Below are 25,693 nucleotides of genomic sequence, written 5' to 3'. Positions count from 1 at the left end.
CTCAAATCATACTGTACAGTCAAATTAAATACAAACGGACACAGATTAATTGTACAAAAAAACATCACTGGTCGAAAAAAACACCACCGGTCATGCAGACTCACAGTTACTTATTGATGAGCGTCCCATCCCACAAAACAATGATATCAACACAGACAGTAGGAGATGCTGCAGTTGATAGGGCAGTGCAACATCATCACACACACACCTCAAACAGAATGCTGGAAGAACCTGCCCAAAAACACAGCATACCCTTAAGAGAAAGAAAACCCCTATATACTATGTAAATAGATATGTACAACTGTATTGAAAATGTAGCAATTATTTCCACTTTCATACTTTTAATCAATAAATATAATGTAGCATATAATGTATAAATGCATTTGTTCATTTTTATTTTTGTTAACTTTTTTTAAATGAGTACTTTATCTGTTGCAACTGGTCCACACAGACATTACTGTACGGTTCTACCAATAAATGACAAGCCCTCAAGACAAAGGCAGTATCACAATTGTCGTATCATATTTATGCAAGATTCCCTTTAAGCAGTACATACAGTTGTTGTATTTATGCCCTTTTCTACATACATTGTATTTATGTACAGGTTTGAACAACTCAGTTTGACCATTGTTTGGACATTTTCTGAAATACTTTGCTGCTATCTCAAACTACTACTAGCTGCTGTTGTTGTTTATTGAATTACAATGGTATTTGTGACCATATCTAACATTACTACTATTGTGCTTATTGTTACATACTTTTAATTTATTTACCGAAAAGCCACGTGAGATGAAGTTTGTACTGTAAAGAGTCAATCCCTCTGTACTTGTATTCTGGCACTTGAATGTCTCCTGGTTGTTGTTGTTTTACTGGTTAGCACCAACCTGTACAGTTCCAGTGCCACCCCGTGGAAAAGTATCCAAAATGTTGAAGTGACATTGCACCAATGTTACCAAGTCACTGCTTCACTTTTTGCTACTCCAGGTTATTATCACCCATTTGACTATAGTTTAAACTAAACAAACAGAGATGAGGACCATGTTGAGGGAGAGAGGGGAAGTGCAATGCATTCCTTATATTGAAAACATGTCAGAGTTTGGGTTCTATCCCAAACCCATTGGTAAGTGTGCCCAATAATATTGTATTTCAGATATACCAAGTAGTCATCTTTTAAAAAATGTATTACAACAATTGATATCTTAGGCATAATTTACAAACTAGTTTACAAAAGCTATCAGCTTTGCGTGTCGCCTAAAACAGTGGCCAGTATATGAGTGCCATACTATATTGATATGGTAAGATACGGTGTACCTTGGAAATCACTGTAGTGCTATATTCACATTGATATCGTCATTAAATCAATTTTATATAATGAACAGGATTTTTGCATGTCTTTATGTTTCATGTCATGACAAACAGAAGCGTACTAATATGATCTCTTTGCTTTATCTCTTCACATCTCTTATGTATTACGTTCAATATAATTGGTAGGATAAGTAGTGGTGAATGTAGAAGATTGTCTCTGGTTAAAACCATTGCAGACAGACAGAATGCCCTCTAACAGGGTTCTGCTGCAAGGCTATGAACCCAGTGACACCACCCAGACACAGAGGTGTTGTAATGTCTTAGATCTCCAAGTGAGGGCACCAATCACATCCCCTGTACCAGTTACCAGTCTCTCTCTGAGATTCATGTACCTATCAATTCAGTATACGTACACACACTCACACACACTGTCATGCGGATGGATGCCGGTGGCAGAGCAAGCCACATCCTACGGCACCAGAAGTACTGCAGAGCAATCCATTAGCCTTTAGACTTGACCTCTGCACTGCCATGAGACTGACTGGCAGACCAGACACCCCTGCCACACAATGCAGGGATGAATTTAGCTAAGGCAACTCCCCCCAAAATCTAGACAGGCTTTATACTGACTCTCCCTATAGTCATATATTTGATTCACCCTGCTTTACCCTAAGTGGGCTAGCCTCTTCTACAGTAAGCTACATTACCAATATCGTAGACATCAGTTGCCAGTTGTGTGCAAATAAGCATCATATTGATATTGTGTGAGGCAGCTCCATATGTCTCTCCCTCCTCCTTCCTTCCCTCATGACAGCCGGGTTTAGAGGACAGCATGGGAATTAACCGCAACATAATTAATAAATCCTCAGAGGAAGCTGCATTATTCAACAGTGTTGGTTTCAGGGAGGGGATGCTGAGGGGAAGACATTTTGTTTAGATGGATGTTACTATATGAGCTATGTTCAAGAGCCCAATCTATGAGCAGCACCACTATCTTCACACACATGCACGAGCTGCATGAGGAATCCCCAGAGCTTATATCATTTGCTGGAATGCTTGTCACTCAAATCCTTGCTCTGGCGTTAAGCGAGCAACATAGGTTGTAGCAGGCATATGATTGGTTAGAGAGGCAAGCTGGTTGGCTGCTGGTGTCCTCTGGTGAGAGGGGAGGAGGGGATTGTAGCTTTCTCCTCCGAGGGGGTGGGGGTGATGGGTAGGGGAGGGGTGATGCTTGAGGGGTAAGTGAGGGTAAGCAAGAGAGAGGCTGGTAGAGAGAGAGAGAGAGAGAGAGAGAGAGAGAGAGAGAGAGAGAGAGAGCTAGAGAGAGAGGGGGGGGAGAGAGAGAGAGAGAGAGAGAGAGAGAGAGAGAGCTTTACCGCAGTATCACTACATTTCTGCATCACTCATCAAAACTCTGCGGCATGCTAACTAGATCTGGGGGAGGGCAGATACCGGTTTTGTGCTGAGTGTAGTGTCAACACCACCGTCGTTTAGTATACATTGACTGTAATTAGATACAGTAGCACGGAGCCGCCGGATTGTTCATCCTTTTCTTTCAAACAGCTCGTCATTTGTGCGCTCGATAACGACTTTCTGCAGCCTATCTGAGTAAGATATTTAACATCTCACCAAAACGCCTATTACATTAGGTTATAACGCCCGGTAACAGTCCGTGGATTAAAGAAATCTAGCAAAATGTCAAAGGATGCTGAGAAGAGCACTTGGAAGGACTTCATATGGAACTCCAGGACGCGAGAATTTTGTGGCAGGACAGGGAGCAGCTGGGGTGAGTCTTCTACCTAGTAATGGTCGCCTGCAGCAATGCAGCACAGATGGCCCCTCTACCTCTAACACAGGGATGGGCAACTCCAGTCCTCGGGGACCGGAGTGGTGTCACACTTTCCCCCCCATCCCTAGCAAACACAGCTGATTAAACTAATTGCACTCTAAACTGAATATGATTAGTTGATTATTGAAGTCAGGTGTGTTAGCTGGGGCTGGGGCAAAAGTGTGACACCAGTCAGGCCCCGGAGGACTGGAGTTGCGCATCCCTGCAAAATAGCAGGTCCGCAGCACCTTCTAGTTAGCTGCAGGCTTCACAATGATGTCATGAGCACCCTTTAATTGTGCTGCTTGAATACTTATTAATGCGTAAAGAGTAAATGAATGTGACCAGGCAGAAATGTAAAATGTGTGTAGGCTGGCCTAGCCTACAAAGTGTAGCATTCAATGCGCAATTTGAAGCCGCTGCCTCACCCCAGCGATCACTTAATGAGATTGGTCGCTGTCCAGTGCAAGGCGGTGCTGACATTCAAATGCGGCATTATGTGTGGATTGCCGGCATTATTCTCTTTCATTTATTCATTTATGCCACTTAGTTTTCCTGCGCAATGCGTCTGGACATAAGGGTGGAGGCAGTGCCAATATATGAAATTAATATGCCAGTGCACACCATTTTAATACTATTCTCTGCTGTAGCCTACTTTTTAAAGGCTACAGTAGGCCTCTTTAGATTTAATTATCTTTACTTAATCTGTCTTCTGGCGCAGAGCACCCCTTCCTGAGATGTGAGGGCCAGTTGTTACTTCAAATAGCGTCAGAATTGATTAGCCTGACCTGTTATTAACTTGAATAGGCTTTACAAAACGCAAATGTAGTGGGTTTGCGGCATTCAGTTCAACTATAGGCTATTTGCAATCAATGTTACAATGCAGGTTTTGTTTCAATGAAGAATCAAATTGATAAGACTAAAGTTGTATCATCTGCTAAGTGTCAAGATCAGCACGATAATCTGCACTGACAAGATCTGAAATAAGATATGGTAATGTAGTCTAACATCTGAGATTTTAAGAGATGACCACAACATTATAACTTGTGCACTTTTTCAACGCCCTTAATAACCTGCAACTATTTCAAATGGCTCTTTTCTAATGACATTGAGGCGTTTTAATCTGGTTAAAGCCGAGGGCCACATTCTATTTGCATCACCTCCAACCCCCCAGCCCTCCCCTCTCTTAGTGTGAGTAAATCAGTGCAGGATTTAATCCTAATCTAATGACTTCATTGGCTGGCCAGCCGAGTATCAATTGTAGTTGTCCAATCAAACTGTATACATTTCAGAACATTCCCTTTAATTGATTACATTTAATGTAAATGCAATGATTTGAGATGTCACACACACACACACACACACACACACACACACACATACCTAGCATTTCACATTTCCACAAGAAATGGTGCCCTTGCTAAGATATTCATGAATGGAGAGAAATGTAAGTCATAGGCCTACTGAGTGGGGTGATCACTGACTGTAGTTTCCTATGCAGTAATTTTCCCAGAATGCACTCCTTCATCCAGCTCAGTGTGTCCCATATGCTTTGAGGACTGGTGGCCTGGTTAAGCTGCGCTCTCTAAGGCTTGCTAATTAGGCTATTTCTGTAGTGAGCCAAAACGTGTATAGCCTATACATGGTCCCTGAACTTAGTACATCCTCATTACCTGTCTGGGCCTAGGTGATCTAGGTATCCAGGTGCTAGTCTACATGCAGCTTTCTTTTAATCAGCCCTGACCTCCTCCACAGCCCACAGAACAAAGATGGAGACATAGAGGACCCACACCAATCTGATGCACACAGTACTCTAGCTAGTGTAATGGACACTGTTTCCACTGATAGCGCACACTGCTTAGATTAGATGGGGTAGAAAATCAGCCTAATCAGGGTGGCACTACTGTTCATTGTGGAAATGCAAGTGTGTTTGTGTGTGTGTGTGTGTGTGTGTGTGTTTGTGTATGTGTGTGTGTGTGTGTGTGTGTTTGTGTGTGTGTGTCGCACAATTATGGAAATAGTTCTTAGATCCATGGGCAATTTCAAAAGTACATGAATATTAAAACAGCCATAGCACATACATATTCTTTTATCCTTACCACTTTTTCCATTCAAAGCTTCTTGTTTGATAACCCAGCTTCAAAACAGTGTCCACTGCGTTTGAACACTATCCCAATCAAACAAACAAAAAAGAAAAGAGACACCTTTTAAAAGGCGTCCATGTTGCCATTGTAGGAGGGAAAGCCCCGCCATTTTGTTCTTTGCTTTCAACTCTCCCTGTGATGGGGGGATGAAAAGAGAGAGGCAGAGGAAGAATGAAAGAGAGAGGGCATGGTGATGAGAGGTCAGGCAGGACAGCCAGTGAACTGGACACCCTCCTGGTGTGGCCAGGGGAAGGTGACCCTCTCTACACTCCTCTTGACCCTCTCTCTCGGTCTGCACACAACACCCAGTCTGTCTCCCCATAGGGATGGGTGGTATCTGTGGTCACCATGACGCCCCATAATGTTAGATCAGATAAATAATGTCAGGTCCCCCTCCCTGATGATAGTCCCTCCCGGCATTGGTTGGACCAGAGCCAGGGCTAGACCCAGGGCTTGTACCGTATCTGTGATGACTCAGCAGGGTTTGTCCTTCCAACACACTATGTACCACAGCTCCCTATCTCTCTTCACCACATCTCACCCTACCCCACAGGATGCCGCTCTGCTCTCCTCTCATCTTACGCTCCTCTCTATAAGGTTACATATCTACGTAGATCCCCTCACCCTGGGGACTGGCAGACAGACACACTTACACATTCACTCTCACTCACCAAGAAGCTCTGGTGTTTGCAACTTTATCCCATGGAGGAGCTTCCTCTTGCTATTTGGTTATGGATCCTTGTAAGCCTGGCTGCGCTGTGAGGCCCATGGCTCCACACAGCTCTAGGCCTGCTGACAGAGGAAGCCCTCATGGTGGTCTTTGACAGGGCCCAGGTGTGGAGCTCCACAATGGGGCCCATCTAGCAGAGACACAGCAGGCCTACACCCCAGGACTGGTCTCAGGTGACCATGCTGAGATGGCAGAGGAAGGGAAGGAGGGCTACTGATAGGCTCAGTCAACTCACCTGTTTTATTCATTATATTATACACTAATTGTGTATCTCACATCCTGTATGACCATATAATGTTTAGCAGCTGAGGTGATTTTATGTTATCAACCCAACAGAATGGTTCAATAGCTGCCCGTTCCCTTGGGCCCAATGCTGATATGTTACCGTGTTGGTTTGGTCTCCATACGGTTTGTGTCAGTGGGATACTGTACATGGCAGCTAATCCCCTGACCCCCTGCCCTAATCTCCAGGGGTCTTCTCTCCTCCTCCCCTGTCCCCTTCTGTCACCACTCCTCTCTCCTTCTATTTTACCCTCCCCCTCATCTCGGCTCTTTCCCTCATTGTTAGTGTTACTTGATAATTAATTTGGACAAAGACCAGACATTCAATCCTGGATTAATCAGCCTTGTTTAAGACTGGGGGGAGGACGTGTGTCTTTATGTGCAGGTTGTGTGTTGTCGGTAGTGTGAGTTCAGACATGTATGGAGAAGTGTGCATGTCCAATTAATGTTTCCATAAATAGATAGATATTCAATATCCATTAAACATATTTTTTTCTAGTTATAAAAATGTGTACTGTGTGTTTGAGAGAGAGAGAGGGCGAGAGAGATAGATAGAGAGATATATATACTATAGAAGGAAGTAGAGGCTTCTAGTTTGAGGTAAAGAGGATTACTCCTCACCTCCTGTATCTTTTCACATATTTGATCGTTGGCACGGTATAGTGTGATAAATACAGAGAGAGTGGTATAGTGTGATAAATACAGAGAGAGTGGTATAGTGTGATAAATACAGAGAAAGTGACCAAATAATGACTTGGATCATAGACAACATAGCACCTACTCTACATTACCTTTTCACTTTTCAGCTTTTCAGGCTTTGTTATAACATAGGGCAAATCATAAATGGCACCCTGTTCCGTATAAGTGGGAAATATGGAATGTCCATAATCTGACATAACCCCACTGTATAGGTAATTGAGTGTCATTTTGAGTATAGCCCTATTTTGTTGAATGTTCCGTTTCCTATGATCTAGTATGATGTTAATGCTGTATCTGTGTGCTGGTTGTGTCTCCCTCCTCAGGCCTCATCCTGCTGTTCTACCTAGTGTTCTACATCTTCCTAGCAGGCATGTTCTGCCTCACCATGTACGTCATGCTGCAGACCTTGGATGACCATAAACCCACCTGGCAGGACAGGCTTGGCACACCAGGTATGATGAACTAACACCCCAATACCACATTCTAAGAGGTTTTGATACACTAAAACTTCAGAATTCAAGGTAACATTTTGACAAGTCTCTTCACAACTGCTACTGTATAGCCAGGACCAGCCATGAACAATCACACATAGTCTAGTATCCATGTGATGTAGGCTAAAAGCCCTCCCCATCTTCTCTCTCTCTGTTCTGCAGGCATGATGATCAGACCCAGGGGAGAGGCGATGGAGATCATCTATAACACCCACAACACTGAGAGCTGGGACATGTACGCCAAGACCCTGGACAACTTCCTCTCCCGTGAGTCTGTCTGTCTGTCAGCTTGTCTCTGCCTCTTTACCGCCACATAATTACATTTCTATTATAGAAAACAACATGGTGAAACTGTATTTCTCTCCCATCCAGCCTACAACAACTCTCTGCAGGCTGAGAAGAATGAAGAGTGCACACCGGACCAGTACTTTGTTCAGGCAGACAGTGGTGATGTGAAGAACAACCCCAAGCGCTCCTGCCAGTTCAACCGCACCTTTCTAGAAGAATGCTCTGGCCTCGATGACCATACCTATGGATACCAGGCTGGCAAACCATGCATCATCATCAAGCTGAACCGGGTATGGGAGAAGCAGAGAGTAGAGGGGGGCTGGGGAGGGAAGAACTTGTGGTGATGCTAGGAGATGAGTAAGGGAGAGGGGGATGGAGCAGTCATGTAAATGGTTTGGAGCCTGGAAGAGATCATACCAATTAAGTACAAACAATGTTGGAAATTTTTTATATTGTTATATTGACAATCACAACAATGATCAGTTGAATGGATTCGCTTTAAGGAGGGATGAAGTGGGGATGGTGGTGGAACTCCCAGGTTAACGCATGTCTGTCTGTCTGTCTGTATTCTAGGTCATTGGGATGTTGCCAGGAAAGGATGGCCAGGCTCCATTTGTCACCTGTGGAGCGAAGGTGAGCCTCTCTCTCTTTCAGTTCCTACTCTCTCTCTCTCTCTCTCTCTCTCTCTCTCTCTCTCTCTCTCTCTGGTCTCTGGTCTCTCTCTGGTCTCTCTGTCTTGTCTCTCTCTCTCTCTCTTTCTCTGGTCTCTCTCTCTCTGGTCTCTCTCTCTCTGGTCTCTCTCTCTCTCTCTCTCTCTCTCTCTCTCTCTCTGGTCTCTCTCTCTCTCTCTCTCTCTCTCTCTCTCTCTCTCTGTCTTGTCTCTCTCTCTCTTTCTCTGGTCTCTCTCTCTGGTCTCTCTCTCTGGTCTCTCTCTCTGGTCTCTCTCTCTCTCTCTCTCTCTCTCTCTCTCTCTCTCTCTCTCTCTCTCTCTCTCTCTCTCTCTCTCTCTCTCTCTCTCTCTATCTATCTCTCTCTCTCTCTCAGAATTAACCCATCATGTCTCTTGTTCTCATCTATGTCCCCCATTACCTTCCTTTATGTCTGTGTCTGTGTTGCATGATACAATGTCATTTCATCATTTCATACCATATGTGTATGTTGTTGTTGCTGTTCTCTTCTTTTCTTTTCTGTTACCATCCATTCTGTCCTTCCACTCTCAGAGGTACAAAGTTGGCAAAGATGAATGGGTAAGGGTGCCACTGTAGTGACTGTTGTGACAGATAGAGAAGTAGATATGTTGTGTATAGTTGCTAGTGCTACACTAGTACCCTCATCTTTTTATATTCCAAGATATAGAGGTTCAATAGCTTTATTGCATAGCATATACAGGTAGACTCAATGGCTAAAGTAAATGTAAATAAATAGTCTACTCTAATTGTCATGGTGTCCTTTCAAAGCTCATCCACTTCTTCAGATTGGGCAGTCTTTCCCTGCTCGCCCACACACTTCCGACAGAACATGGTCTAACATGCTCTAACTAATGGCCTTGATCCTCTGCCCCTGCAGAAAGAAGACTCTGATAAGATTGGAGAGGTGGCGTACTACCCTGAAAATGGTACCTTCAACCTCATGTACTACCCTTACTATGGCAAGAAAGCTCAGGTGAGAATCCTCCAATACCAACCTGCCAACACTCAGAAATCATCACTTATAAACCTCTGTTTTATGGTTAGATGAACTCATCTTAGTGTTCCAATGTCATTTCTAATGTTATTACGCATTATTTTGCCTGTGCTTTCAACACGTTATAGATAAATGTTGCTGAAAAAGAATTCTGAAAGCTTCTGTAACAATATCTTTAAAATGTTAACTACTCCCAGGTGAACTACTCCCAGCCGCTGGTTGCCATCAAGTTCCTTAACATGACCCTCAATGAAGACATCAACATCGAGTGCAGGATCATCTCCAACAACATTCCTCCTGGGAGTGAAAGAGACAAGTTTGCTGGGAAAGTGTCTTTCAAGCTGAGGATCAACACTAAAAACTAAATGTACATTCTCTTTCTCTCGCTAACATGCCCACCCACCTCTACCTTCTGTGCACAGGTACACACACACATACAGGGACAGATAACAGAATTAACACCCTCCGTTTGACGAATAGAACATGTTTACAACTTCCATTTACCCTAGATTTCGGGCATTGTATGTCCAGTGGAGTGATGATGTCAGAATGGTGGAGTAAAAGGGTGGTAATTCTGTCTCTGTTTCTGTGTGTGAACTTTGATTATTTTCTGTAAATTAGTTTGACGTGAAGTCTATTTATACTGCATGACTAACTAGGGGATAGAGTGGACATAAACATGTATGATTTCAAAGTTTGCAAGGAGAAGCAACGCCTCTTACCAGTTTATTGTTGCTCCTTCATTGCTGCCTCCCTATAGAGTGCCCCTCTATATACGAATATACACAAAATACAATACAAAACGTGTATATCTATTTATATATCATAATCTTATATCAGTATGTCTATTTTGTTGCACTTAAAAATAATCCAACAGCTAAAACATATGATGAAAAAACATATTTTTGTGGATGAATGCAGAGATGGAGTCATTTTGCATGTGTGTATTGTCTTTAGTGTGCTAAGAAGGTGGGAGGCCCCATGTCTCAGCTCTCTGCTCTGCTATGTGTGAATTATAAACAAGGCAATGTTCAACTGCTGGCCACCAGGAGGGACCACACTGCACTCTGCAGTGATCATCCAATTTAACCCATAAGAAGATAGCATCTCCAACATGGGGAGTTATAGAGGTCAAGACCTTTGTCTGTGTATGTGTGTGCGTGTGTATGTTTGTATGTATGTGTGTGAGTATGTACTGTATGTTTGTTTGTATGACCAAATTCCATTTGCAAGACAGAATGCATACTGTAGGTCGGGAAGTTGCATATGCAATGTGCAATATTCATTAAGAGTGACACATCATGCACATTCTACACATTAAACAGGACTATTTTGTCATAAACACTTGAATTGCACATAGTCATAAATCGGATTAGGCTTCCATAACATCAATTTACACTACGTTGTTACATGGTTTATGTTCACAGCTGTATTCCTACAGCTCAAGGCGTAGGGCTAGTTTGTTTGTTCATAGCTTTTTGCTTGTACATCGCATCTATTGATATGCTCCTGTACATATCAGAAAGAGATGCCATTCTTCTATTTTGTATTGATTTGCACTGGTTTGTGTTTTTCTTGTGAAGAGGAGATGCTTATGGTTCTGTGGAGAAGGAAAAATATAGAGAGAGTTTGTTTTGTTTCTACGTTTGTTTAAATGTATATTCAAAAATGTCGGACCAACTTCATCAGTTGTACATGACATGTTACTGCTGTAATAGTGCATCTTAGTTTGAAGGCTGTCTCCAACCTCTCTGAGTACATCGGCCAGAATGTCTGGAAGGCTGGTTTGGTGATAACGGTCATTTGTTTGATTTATTTTTATATTGGTAGGATTCTCTGCCATTACATTGCTTTAAAAAGGGTGCAACAGACCAACCAACCTTGTAGTTGGAGGCTGTACTATATCTAAAAGCACCTACAGTTGAGCATGTGCAAGAGCATTTATGAACTTGCTCTAGCATGATGGTCAATGTGCTGGCGCACAGATGCCCTGGATGTGCTGCTGACTTGGGGCTGGATTCAATCCGTAACGCTAAACTTCGGCAATACTTATTGAATCCAGCCCTTGATTAGGTACACCTAATGAGAAAAGCCCATCTATCAGTTGAGGAATCTGTGGATCTGAGCGAGTGCTGCTGAACCTTGGCTGTGACATTGTGGCAATGTGACTCTGATCCTGCTACGACGTCATAGCGACACTTTTAGAACACTAGCATCTGTTCACTCAGTTTAAGGGTTGGGTTGACTTTTAGGGCCTGTTCTTCTCTCAGTCAGTATAAGGTGTATATCAATACATTCTCCTTCATTTTGGTTGAAGTTGCGCCTCAGTAATATCATCATCGTCAAGACTTGACAGTGTAATAATAATCATTATATAAATAATCGGTTTTGTTTGATAGCTGTATAATACACGTTGATGATTGACTGAACAAAGTCAATTCACTCCAAGCTGAACATGCATGTTGCATGTGGCCTACCAATAGTCTTTGTTTTTGACATTGTGAAACAATGGAGTGAACAGTGCTACTTCCTCGTTAGCATTCCTGCTCCACTCAGTCTGCTTCGCATGCTGAGATTTCACTGTAATCTCTTAATCTGGTCAGATAATCCAGAGCAGGTACTCTACTTTATCCTCTCTTTGTAGTTCCTCTTTCTTGTGTCAACCCCCACTCCCCCCCCCCCCCCCCCCCCCCCCAACACCACCCCCTTTCTCTCTTTTGTCCACACAAAGACACACACACACAGACACACACACACATATAGAATCATCCACCCTTTCTGTTAAAATATGTCAGGTGAGGAATGACTACGGTATGTGCTTGGTTCTACAGTTATTTTAAGGTCTATATTATTATTAACATGTTTTTATCCATGTGACCCATGTATTGCCATGTTGTATCACAATATGTTTTGTCCCATGAGCCCATTCCATTCACAATTCAATCTACAAGTAAATGTGTATCCATGGTGTGTATCCATGATGTGTGTAGCCACGCAAATACATGTATGTGGATATATTCCAATTGTAAAATGAATGCTTTTCTTTTCTGCATACAATAGTAGTCCTGTCACATTCCCTCCAACCAAAGATATTCATTATCATTTTAACAGTATGAAATAATCATGCTGCAACTACAGACCACAGATCTCTAAGAGAAAGGGTTTCATTTATGAAGGATGAAGGATGTCCTATTCTTAGATAATGCTACACACAGAAGGAGCAGGTTTCACTAAATGACAACAGTGCCTCCTGGTGGACAGATTTGTTGTTCACCAGTATCGCCGAATGTTATTTAATGTTATCTCCATATATTTGTTTTTATATGATAATTTGGAGACGTCTTAAAAAAGCAATATATTTATTTCCTGTGTTGCTGATGATGTATTTATTATTGGAATGGCTGTAACAACTTTATAGTAACATAAATCATCAAGAGAGTGAGGAAGAAAACAGAAAGAACATGGAAATATTATGTTCACAAATGTTATATGTCTGCCAATGCACATCTTCAAGATTGAACAATAGAAACACTTAACAGTTTTGTTTTCAAAAGAGATAAAGTATTTTTATTGTTATTTTGTTGTAAAGAGGAAATAATGTATTAGCTTTGGATTGTAATAAGACAGGGGTGCTACCTGGTAGGTGTTTGAGCTGTAAACTCTTGACTCTGGTTGAACACATACCAAGTATGGTTGAATGTAGAAAACTTTTTTTTGGTTTATTTTCAGTCCAACCCCTTCTTTTTCTATTTTGTTTTCAACCTTGCAGTATTGAATGTTTGCACTGATGAACGCTCCACTATTTATTTCAGATGAACTGTGCATGTCTTTATATGGGCCACAGTATGATGAGATGAAGAAGGGTATCATCTTGGTTTGATCAGCTACACTGAAACAGTACAATACTCGCCTGTGACCACTGCATGTGGCAAACTAGTGTGAACTACCTATTTGTTTCAAACTCACTTGTGAAGACGCAAGACGCAGCTTTTCACTAAGGTCCAACCTGAAAAGAACATAAAAAAGTTGTATCCCTGATTAAAGACAATCTTGAATCAGACAGCTTATTCAAAACAATCTAAGGCAGAAATCCTTTGAAACACATTGGGATAGTCTCACCCAAAAATGAAAATGGCTGATAATTCTATTCTCTTTGGATCTTTTTTTGCTGTTATTGTATTTATATATATTTTTTGCTCCTGTTCATTGTAAAAAATGATAGAGAAATCAATAAACGTGATTGAAGGAAACACAACCAGATTGTCTGTTTCGTTCCCTTTCATCATTTTATATAATTGTATTGTCTCAGTTCAGTGTGTCTGTCTACCCTCCTCCTTCCTTCAGTCACACAGTCAGTCAGTCAGACATAGAATACCCTCTACAGGATAACATAACACTGACATAAGAGGAAGCTAATCTATTCTAAGACTTGACAGAGTAAAAGGAGACGTCTCCCACATGACATTTCTTTACAGTTTACTATAAAATACTACTGTACTTAATATAGAATTCTGTAGTAAAGTGTAGTATACTGTAGAATACATTTACATACATACATTTACTATACTACACACTGTAGTATCCCTCGATCATGTGTAGTACTTACTGTAGAATGGTGTAGTATACTGTAGAATACTACAGTAAATACTACAGTAATGTCTGAAAAACCCTACAGTACGCAAAAACACTACACTTTTTTAATACTACAGTATTCAATTAGCATATACCCTGCCCATTCCTCTCCCCCATATTGCAGTTTGTGCCACCCATAAGTGAGAAACCTGCATGCCAAGTATAGAACATAGTGTTCCCTATAGGTTATATATATAAAAAAGAAGTACTAGCCATTCAGACCCCAGACCGCAGTATTTCTCTAGTAGGTTTCCTGAAGGAGGAAGTCTCCACTTCTATGTTAAAGATAATAAAACAAAACACTATAGTAAATACTACAGTAATGTCTGCAAAAACTCTACTGTAAATACTACTGTCCGCAAAAACACTATAGTAAATACTACAGTAATGTCTGCAAAAACTCTACTGTAAATACTACAGTCCGCAAAAACACTATAGTAAATACTACAGTATACTACAATCTGTAAAAACACTATGTTAATTATTATAGTATATACTACAGTTTTCATTAACTAACTGTTAATACTTCAGTAAACTACAGTATAGTCTGAAAAAACACTACAATGAATACTATAGTGTTTATACCATGGTATATTATAGTATTTGTTCATTACATTTTAGTCATTTAGCAGACACTCTTGTCCAGAGCGACTTACAGTTAGTGAGTGCATACATTATTTATTTATTTATTTTTTCATACTGGCCCACCGTGGGAATCGAACCCACAACCCTGGCGTTGCAAACGCCATGCTCTACCAACTGAGCTACATCCCTGCCGGCCATTCCCTCCCCTACCCTGGACGACGCTGGGCCAATTGTGCACCGCCCCATGGGTTCATGTGGGCTGTAACAGAATCATTCACAAGTCAATAGACAGATACTTCAACAATGAGTTCTGTACTGTCAACAGCAATCTAACAAAACTATTTGATGATCCAAACTGGTTTTGTATAAAGATGAAGTGAGGCTCTGGGGAAACATTCTATTTTCAACCTAGTGGGGAAAGCGGAAGTAAAGGACCAGTGGAGTCAAGAGGTAGCGTCAGGCAGATGGATGTAATCTAATGTAATCTCATTCACCATGATAATCCCTATGCATCTCCTTCAACACTTATGTATCCTGCTCTCTGCTCTCCTCTGGCAGTTGATGGCCACCTACCTAGCCTGACCTCAGGACATGTCATCTAGCCAAGTACCCCGAGCATAAATACCGTTCATGGGAGACATTGGCCTGTACTGTAGATCACCTAAGTTACAATGTATAATATGAACCTCGAAACAAATTAACCAAAACCACTACATTTGAGCACTTTTTTCATAAAATATACAAGATAAGTAAATGTGCTAGAGTCTGACTGTCAGACTCTGACTCTGTTCTCAGATTGGACAGTGCTTCATGATGTTAAAATGTCATAGTGGTTCTGACTCGTCTACCCTGACCACTTTACAAGATTATAACAGAACTTGACACCCAGTCTTTGACCTTCACCTCAACTCTGACCACCCTTCACATTCTCTCTCTCTCTCTCTCTCTCTCTCTCTCTCTCTCTCTCTCTCTCTCTCTCTCTCTCTCTCCCTCACTTCCTCCTCTACGCTATGCCCTTTGGCTCTCTCCTTGCTTCTCTCATTCCGTTCATCCTTTCTGGGAATGGGATCCAGTGGAGGACAACAGAGAGAGAGCAAGGATTACATGGCATTAGAGGTATTTGCGGGTTTAAAATAGTGTGATCAAGTGTAACGCAAGTGGCTGATATACTGTGCATGCAACAGCTCTCTCTCTCTCTCACACACACACGCGCGCACACACACATACAGACAGACAGACACACACACACACACACACACACACACATACACACACACAGAGAGACTCACAGACAGTGATTTACATGTACTTTCTACTTATGCACATGGTGCTCTGCAATCCTGCTTAGGCGTCCACATTTCACATTAACCTACAGTTAATTTTCTCTGAATGCTTGTTCAGACTCTTTCCATTAACAGCCTAAAGCAATATTTCTGTCTCCATATTCAATCTCAAGAGCATTTTTCATTTTTTCTAACCATCACATTACAGTCAGACACTTAGTGGTTATTAATATATTTTTTAAATTACAGTTAATTCCCAAATATATATTCTGAGGTCAAAAAGTAATTGTAGCTTACATTCAAAAATCTCTTAAATGGTGGCATTATGCCATTCACAGCATGTGTGTCCAAGCAGTGGTGAGTGCTTGTGAGGTAGAAGTGATTACTTCACAAATGCTCATTTAAATGACTTTGTCACTCACTGTTGTAAGCATTCAGGGTTCAGTGAGAGTGCTGTGCTTCTGTAGGACAGCACTATGACCTCTAGTGGAAATAGTCCAGTACTGCAACAGGAGATCAAAAGTACCTAATTGTCATACCTGAGCAAAAGTATAACAATAATAATATAATATGCCATTTAGCAGACGCTTTTATCCAAAGCAACTTACAGTCATACGTGCATACATTTTTGTAAAGATACCTTAATAGAAAATGACTAAAGTAAAAGTGAAAGTCAACCAGTAATTTTACTACTTGAGTAAATGTCTAAAAGTATTTGGTTTTAAATATACGTAAGTATCAAAAGTAAAAGTATAAGGGGCACATGCCAACACTCAACAATCATTTACAAATTAAGCATTTGTGTTTAGTGAGTCCGGCAGATCAGAGGCAGCAGAGATGACCGGAGATGTTTTCTTCGTAAGTGTGTGAATTGGACCATTTTCCTGTCCGGCTAAGCATTCAAAATGTAACGAGTACTTTTGGGTGTCAGGGAAAATGTATGGAGTAAAAAATACATTATTGTCTTTAGCAATGTAGTGAAGTAAAAGTAAAAGTAGTCAAAAATATAAATAGTAAAGTACACTACAGATACCCCCAAAACTACTTAAGTAGTATTTAAAAGTATTTTTACCTAAGTACTTTACACCACTGCGTATCATTGTGTGATTGCTTCATTTTTTCAAGCCAGAGATTCGTTTAGAACATTTTAACATATCAAAAATATTATTTGTACTGTGTAAAATTTGTAGGAATGCTTAAACGTACTTAAACCATGACAACAACAGTAGCTAAGATCCTAGTGAATCACTACATTGTGATCAATAATGTCCATCTGATGTGTACAGCAGCCCTAGAAAATATTCAAAATTACATAATGACAGTGTCGGGCATGGATAAAGTCCTTTGCCTTGGGATTGGCCTCAGATTCAACGATGGCAATGCCGAATTACGCATCAACATATCAGTCACTCACAACAATCACTGACCTATGGAATTACATTGGCAGCATCATCCTAATTTACAACAGTACCTAATAAGTTAGACTTGTTTTTCAACCAGATATAATTCATATGGTCTCCTGTCTTCCAACAGTGTAAAAAAGTCCATTACATGATCTCACACAAACAGTGACATGACAATGACTTATCAATTGTACAATGAAGACGAAGTTTAGCTTTAGTTGATTGTTTTTACCTGCACTTTGGTCATATGGCCCCTGTGGTCATATGGCCCTTAATACAATTTGGTTAACTATGTTATGTTAGTGGTCCTCTGTAGCTCAGCTGGTAGAGCACGGCGCTTGTAACGCCAAGGTAGTGGGTTCGATCCCCGGGACCACCCATACACAAAAATGTATGCACGCATGACTGTAAGTCGCTTTGGATAAAAGCGTCTGCTAAATGGCATATTATGTTAGGATCACTCACTCATGACTACTTGAGCAGCTCATTATTCTTGCTTGTGAACTTTAACCTGATAGTAGATGGTGTGTTGATAGTACAGCATATGAAACAAGGCACCAGGGGATAGACTGTAATACCTAGTTCCCACTATTGTGCTGACCCGAACCATACTGTGCTGGCTCTATTTTATTTTCACATGGTCCAATCCAGCATGATTTCAACCTCTGTTGTGGATGCGTAACCATGCCAGCGCAGTACAGCTCAGCTTGGTTCGACTCAGTAGTGTGAAAAGAGTATTACTGTAATGTCCAGATGTGGCTGGTCTCTCAGGAACAGAACCCCCCCCCCCCCCCCCCCCCCCTTCTCCTACGGCAGGTCCAGCATGCCATGCTCCTCCCGGGCCCTCTGAGTTCTGTCATACACCTCTCCGATGGCCCGGACCACCCTGTTCAGCACCATCCTGGCCATCTCCTGGTTCATCACACACACCCCGCTCAGGCATGGAGATGAAGGCTATTTCTGCTGCCCTGGGTACGAACCAGGAGTGGTGGTGGGCCATGGTGTGCTGATAGGCTTCAAGGCAGAGCTCAGAGGTGCTCCGCAGCTAGCTGCCCACAGGCCCCTCCGCCAGCTTCTCCAGGAAGCCCTGCAGCCACAGCAGGGCCCGGTGCAGCCGGAGCAGAGTACGAGACCCGGAGTCTGTCATCTGCTGGAAGTCCACCAGGCCCCGGCTGCTAGTTGCCTCCCGCAGGGCCAGGTCGCGGATGATGGAGGTTTTGGTTTCAATCTCCTGAGATATTAGTCCAACCATCAGACCAAGAGTCTCCATGAACCTGTCACAGAGGGAGGAATAGGAAGAGGAGAGAACCAAACAACAACCACACAGAGCCCAAATAATCCACCACTCCCACAGCCCCCATCCATTTGAGTTCATTCACCCTGGTTCATCCAAGTGGATGTGAATGTCCCTTTTACTCAGCCAGGCTGGGATCTGGTGTGTGTGTGTGTGTGTGTGTGTGTGTCCTGCCTGACGGGTGATGGAGAGGGAGGGGGAAAGAGAGAAAAAAGAGACCAATAGATTAATTTGAGTACATTTGGTTATCCCTATTGAATCCATTCATATAAAATCCAGCTGTACAAATAAGTTTAGAATTGTTTTAATTGTATTTCACCATACTTCTCTGTCTCTCGTTGATTTACCCTGTTTATCTAATTGTAAAATGTAAGACAATAATCCCATTGGTAATCCAAATGTCCATCTGTAAAGAGAAAGAAGACTTCTAAGAGTAAGCTACAATGTTTTTACTCACCACTGGGCACACCACGTAATTTCAACGTTGAAATTAGGGTAATATTTGGTTGAGATGTTGATCAATGACATTTCAAACTTTATTCACCAACTCAAAAAGACAGCCAGAAGTATGTTGAATTTCTGATGTGTTATCACTATGCTTTCACCCATCTAATAGCACAACCAAATTCCAATGGAAAAACAATGTCTGATTTTTGGTTTAGTTGTCATCTAAATGTGTTATCACTGCGCTTTTAACCATTTAAAAGCACAACAAAGTTCAAATGGGAATACAATATTTTACTGCAGTGGGCTAAATCAGGGTCACACAGAGTGTTTATTGGTAGTCTTAAACAAATCTACTTTGAAACAAAAGTATACACCTCACACATGATTATGGGCTTAAAAAAAAGAAGACATCTGTACCATGTCAGGTATAGAGTTGAAATGTATAACATTTTGAGTTTGCATCCCAATATTACACTTTATATACATCACAGAAGACTGAAATATAACAAAACCGTTTGACATAGAAACACCGGATCTTCTGCATTTAAAAAATAATTATGTTTATTAATTATGGAATTACGAAAAAAATTAATAACATTCCACCCATGAGGCCTTAGGTCATTTGACTGCAGGAAAGGGCTACTGTGTTATCACTGTGCTTAATCTAATAGCGCAACCAAATGACCTGGATTGTAGTTGAGATTACATTAAAAGTACATAGTGCAAGTGATCAATGCTGTTCAAGATTCTGTGCATATTATCACAGCAATTATGAAGATCTCCACAGACCTGTGACCTTTGCATGCTATCTTGAACATGCACACTGTCTATGATTACATTAGAATACATTTATCGTTACTGTAGACTAACTCAAAATGAGGCCATGGATGTGTTACATTTACATTTTACATTTTAGTCATTTAGCAGACGCTCTTATCCAGAGCGACTTACAGTTAGTGAGTGCATAAATTTTTCATACTGGCCCCCGTGGGAATCGAACTCACAACCCTGGCGTTGCAAGGTTAAATAAATACTGTTACATTACTTTGTAAGATAGCCTTAACTTTAGCCTATTTACTATATTACAAAAGTAATATTGAACTGTGTTTAGTTGACAACCCAACCAAATAACAACATTCCGATATCTAATGATTGCATACACTCTTAGAAAAAAAGGTGATATCTAGAACCTTAAAAGGTTCTTTAGCTGTCCCCATAGGAGAACCCTTTGAATAACCGTTGCAGGTAGAACCCTTTTGGTTCCAAGTAGTAAGGGTTCTCCTATGGGGACAGCCGATAAAGGTACTACATTTTTACAGTTAAAATACGTCTTTACTATTAGGCCCATAAAAATGTTTTATGCACAGACAAGCGCATGCACAAATAGGCAATCCAGTGAAAAAAATAGTAGCCTGCCCGAATGTCACAATATAATTAGCACACGGTAATTACAATTAATAATGTCATTTCTAAATTAATACCTGTTCATTTCTGAACTGTAAAATAAAGTGCAACCAAAACACCTAATCCTTCAGAATAGTGAGGAAACCTGTTAGACAGACATGATTTATAATTATAACATTATAAGACTATGTCCTTCTTTCTGACCATTCTACCAAGCTATCATACACTGTCATGACCTCAGTGACAATGTGTACTTGATGGGGGTAATAAAGGCTTATTAGATCACTCATACATTCCGTCTCATATCATGAGACTGACATCTGTGATAATGGGAGACGCATGACAATAGGCCGGCCACCCTTTTGATCTAAATAAGATTCAAGATCAAATGGATTATTGCAAACTTGTGTATGACACATTTTCAATTGACAGTACACATCCTTGCAGCATGAACAGCAGTTAACTGCTTGTAAATTGAATGTTTATTTGTGCTTCACTCCTATCTCCTTCTCTATTCTAATATCTTTGTTAAGTGTATGTTTTCCTCACTGCAACTAAGGTTACGGTGCTGGATGAAGTTAGAAAAGAGGCAAAGCTTGCCCTGATTATTGTGTAGAGTAGCAGGATGTGGTGGTGTGGACCCAGCCTAACCAGCAACCTAACCACCACAAGAGGAAATAAAAATGTCTAGAGATTCCTAGGTCAGCAGGCACAATGTGATATTATTCTATACATTCCAAACAAGTGAGGCATGTGTAAATCAATAAAGCTACATTACATAGGCTGGCTAACTCATGGAATGTTTACTATACCGGACACGTGCTCAGCCACACACACAGCCTCCCCTCAGTGTCGGCTTGAGACAGATATGTTACTCAAGGAGCCACATGGAGCCGAGGAAGAGCAGTAGAACCACGGTGGCCACAGCAGCCTTGCCCTTTACCCCCATGCTCACACACGGCTGTGAGAGTCAGCCTGGCCCTCTTTCTCTCCCCTCTCCCACTGAATATGCCACAATGCCTGCCAGCCTCTATCTATCCATACCGCTGCCATTTCCTCATGCGAGTGAGTTCACTGGTCCCCCCACTCTGTGTCTGTTTCGGTCTCTCTATTGGCCCCTTTAGAGGAAGGCCCAAAAAATTGTCAAAGACTCCAGTCACCCAAGTCATAGACTGTTCTCTCTGCTACTGCATGGCAAGCGGTTCCAGAGCGCCAAGTCTAGGTCCAAAAAGCTCCTTAACAGCTTCAACCCCCAAGCCATAAGACTGCTGAATAATTAATCAAATGGCCACCCGGACTATTTGCATTGACACCCCCTACCCCATTTGTTTTTACACTGCTGCTACTCGCTGTTTACTCTCTATGCATAGTCACTTTACCCCTACCTACATGTACAAATTACCTCGACTAACCTGTACCCCCACACATTGACCCCCTGTACAGTGGGGAGAACAAGTATTTGATACACTGCTGATTTTGCAGGTTTTCCTACTTACAAAGCATGTAGATGTCTGTAATTTTTTATCATAGGTACACTTCAACTGTGAGAGACGGAATCTAAAACAAAAATCCAGAAAATCACATTGTATGATTTTTAAGTAATTAATTTGCATTTTATTGCATGACATAAGTATTTGATACATCAGCAAAGCTAAACTTAATATTTGGTACAGAAACCTTTGTTTGCAATTACAGAGATCATATGTTTCCTGTAGGTCTTGACAAGGTTTGCACACACTGCAGCAGGGATTTTGGCCCACTCCTCCATACAGACCTTCTCCAGATCCTTCAGGTTTCGGGGCTGTCGCTGGGCAATACAATACAATCTATTGGGTTCAGGTCTGAAGACTGGCTAGGCCACTCCAGGACCTTGAGATGCTTCTTACGGAGCCACTCCTTAGTTGCCCTGGCTGTGTGTTTCGGGTCGTTGTCATGCTGGAAGACCCAGCCACGACCCATCTTCAATGCTCTTACTGAGGGAAGGAGGTTGTTGGCCAAGATCTCGCGATACATGGCCCCATCCATCCTCCCCTCAATACGGTGCAGTCGTCCTGTCCCCTTTGCAGAAAAGCATCCCCAAAGAATGATGTTTCCACCTCCATGCTTCACGGTTGGGATGGTGTTCTTAGGGTTGTACTCATCCTTCTTCTTCCTCCAAACACAGCGAGTGGAGTTTAGACCAAAAAGCTCTATTTTTGTCTCATCAGACCACATGACCTTCTCCCATTCCTCCTCTGGATCATCCAGATGGTCATTGGCAAACTTCAGATGGGCCTGGACATGCGCTGGCTTGAGCAGGGGGACCTTGCGTGCGCTGCAGGATTTTAATCCATGACGGCGTAGTGTGTTACTAATGGTTTTCTTTGAGACTGTGGTCCCAGCTCTCTTCAGGTCATTGACCAGGTCCTGCCGTGTAGTTCTGGGCTGATCCCTCACCTTCCTCATGATCATTGATGCCCCACGAGGTGAGATCTTGCATGGAGCCCCAGACCGAGGGTGATTGACCGTCATCTTGAACTTCTTCCATTTTCTAATAGTTGCGCCAACAGTTGTTGCCTTCTCACCAAGCTGCTTGCCCATTGTCCTGTAGCCCATCCCAGCCTTGTGCAGGTCTACAATTTTATCCCTGATGTCCTTACACAGCTCTCTGGTCTTGGCCATTGTGGAGAGGTTGGAGTCTGTTTGATTGAGTGTGTGGACAGGTGTCTTTTATACAGGTAACGAGTTCAAACAGGTGCAGTTAATACAGGTAATGAGTGGAGAACAGTAGGGCTTCTTAAAGAAAAACTAACAGGTCTGTGAGAGCCGGAATTCTTACTGGTTGGTAGGTGATCAAATACTTATGTCATGCAATAAAATGCAAATTAATTACTTAAAAATCATACAATGTGATTTTCTAGATTTTTGTTTTAGATTCAGTCTCTCACAGTTGAAGTGTACCTATGATAAAAATTACAGACCTCTACATGCTTTGTAAGTAGGAAAACCTGCAAAATCGGCAGTGTATCAAATACTTGTTCTCCCCACTGTTTATAGCCTCATTATTGTTATTTTATTGTCACCCTACCCCTCAAACCACCTGACAAAATATGCTTTCTCTATGCCGTCGTGCCTCAATAGTTTTATCAATCTTTAACTTTCTCCTTTTGTTCTGTTTCTGTTTTCTGTTTTCTATTTCAAACCCAACCGTCCTGGTCCTGCTCTCTTTATCTATGCTCTGTCCTTCTTTCACTTTGTTTCAGTCCTTCTCCTTTTATGGCTCCCTCTTTTATTTGCCAAACTCTGTGTCAGTCTTCAGCTTTGTTGATCAATGTAAGATTCCAGAAATGAGCTGAGTTAGTCAGCCGCTAGCTGATTAAGCAAGTGTGATCTGTCCCACCGAAGCAATACCCATTCTCTACACCAGCTAATACAACAAATCATTTTCTTTAATCACCCCCTGTAAAAACACAGTTCCACATCCAGGCTTACCAAATGTCTAACAGCGTGTTTATATATCAGAGGGGAGGTAGTGTAAGAGAACAAAATGACCACAGAATCACAGTTCAGTAAATAATTAACATTTTCAGTGGACCTGCAGTGGGGTTTTCCTGCAATTTATTAAATTGCAGAATTTGCCAATGAGTTTGCCAACTGAGCTTGTCAATCAATAACTCCACAAAGTCTGCCATGCCCCTTTATGTCAATGGGAAGCTAAGCAATCTCAATTTATGGAAGAGCTCAATCTGGTCCTCACAAAGAGATCTTCTGAAAGAAACATTTAGAAGGAGCTAAGCCACCAACAGTTGAAACAGAGGCAGTATTTGAAAAAGATACAAAGACATACAAAAAGCTATTTCACAACACCATTGCCGATGTGACTAACATTATAAATGCTGTGATTGGCTGTAGACCTACAAAATCTAATAAAATCTAATCAAATTGTATTTGTCACATGCGCGGAATACAACAGATGTAGACCTTACAGTGAATTGCTTACTTACAAGCCCTTAAACAACAATGCAATTTTAAGAAAGAATACCCCCCAAAAATAAAAACATTAAGTACAAAAAAAAAGAAATTAAAGTAACAAATAATTAAAGAGCAGCAGTAAAATAACAATAGCGAGGCTATATTCAGGGGGTTCCGGTGCCTAGTCAATGTGGGGGGGCACCGGTTATTCGAGGTAATTGAGGTAGTATCTTGAAGTACGTTGACGTCAGATATATCCTGACAAAACCTGATGACACATTCTGTAGATAGTAGGCCACATCTGAGATGTATGGGTTGATAAACTACTGGGGTATAGGGGAAATACTGTACGTGTTCCTCCATTATCACCATTACTGATAGACTTTGGCCAATTTGTAAGTCGCTCTGGATAAGAGCGTCTGCTAAATGATGTAAATGTATATGTTATTATCAGTGGCTGTGCTTTTGTTGGGGTGGAGGACGGGCAGAGACACATACTAATCACACTCGTGTGCTCAGGAGAAGAGGGGGGATGCATAATTGTGTATTTGTTGGAGGAGGGAAAAGTGAAAACAAGGGCATTCATTAGGGAAGGATGTGGGGAAGGAGGGGTGGGTCATGTGAAGAATTTAGCCTACTACTTAGCCGAAAACACCAACTGAGATAAGTCTTAAGTGTTGATGTGGTGTGTGTGAGTGTGTGTGCGTGCATGTGCGTTTGCGTGTGCATGTGTACATTGCTTTGGGGGGCAATCAAAGTGTAAATATAGTTTAGACTGTTGTAACATTGAGGAAGGTGTGCATGATAATAGTATATGTTATGTGGGACATGTGTCCTGCTCTGTGGCTTGAATTTGTGAACTCTGCGACCGTGAGATACGTATCGGTCTCCCAGACACAGAGGTTTCGTTTCACTAATGTATTTTTAGAGGCACTTCGAAGACGGCAGAATTCACACCGAACACATTATACAAGGCATAGATTATATCCTTGTTGTTTTAACATAGACAACTTCACCAACAGTTTCTTTACATCCAGGCAGCTGCATGATAAAATTTGAAGGAAAAAAATCGAATTGACCAAAAGCTACAACAAATATCGGTTAATACCTCCCGGTATCGACAATAAATGTTCATTAGGCCTTTATTTGATTTATTCCATGGAAATGTTCATTAACGTTGGTTGACGTCGTTATCAAATACCAACGACAATTGTATGCTGATATGCTGATGATTGGATTCTTAC

At 41.5% G+C, this 25,693-nt stretch overlaps 1 protein-coding gene and 1 pseudogene across 2 annotated transcripts; one reads left to right on the top strand and one right to left on the bottom strand.

Moving 5' to 3' along the window:
• Positions 1–3,000: 3,000 nt before the first annotated feature.
• On the top strand, positions 3,001–9,815 carry LOC311136038 (sodium/potassium-transporting ATPase subunit beta-2-like; the record flags this gene model as incomplete). Its single annotated transcript, XM_084170103.1, has 8 exons — positions 3,001–3,091; positions 7,312–7,440; positions 7,642–7,746; positions 7,852–8,057; positions 8,341–8,400; positions 8,988–9,014; positions 9,334–9,429; positions 9,648–9,815. 8 exons carry the CDS (start codon positions 3,001–3,003, stop codon positions 9,813–9,815), a joined length of 882 nt encoding a protein of 293 aa, XP_084026229.1.
• Positions 9,816–18,160: 8,345 nt separating this feature from the next.
• LOC311136306 (ceramide-1-phosphate transfer protein-like) lies at positions 18,161–21,447 on the bottom strand (annotated as a pseudogene). Its single transcript has 2 exons — positions 21,374–21,447; positions 18,161–18,627 (listed from the first exon to the last, which is right to left on the bottom strand). The product of its transcript is annotated as a ceramide-1-phosphate transfer protein-like (transcript).
• Positions 21,448–25,693: the final 4,246 nt, after the last annotated feature.

This window comes from Coregonus lavaretus (assembly GCF_964263955.1).
Source record: "Coregonus lavaretus genome assembly, chromosome: 10".
In the NCBI taxonomy this organism is placed as follows: domain Eukaryota; kingdom Metazoa; phylum Chordata; class Actinopteri; order Salmoniformes; family Salmonidae; genus Coregonus; species Coregonus lavaretus.
Note: the sequence above shows the minus strand (reverse complement) of the source record. Positions and strands in the feature narration are given on the sequence as shown.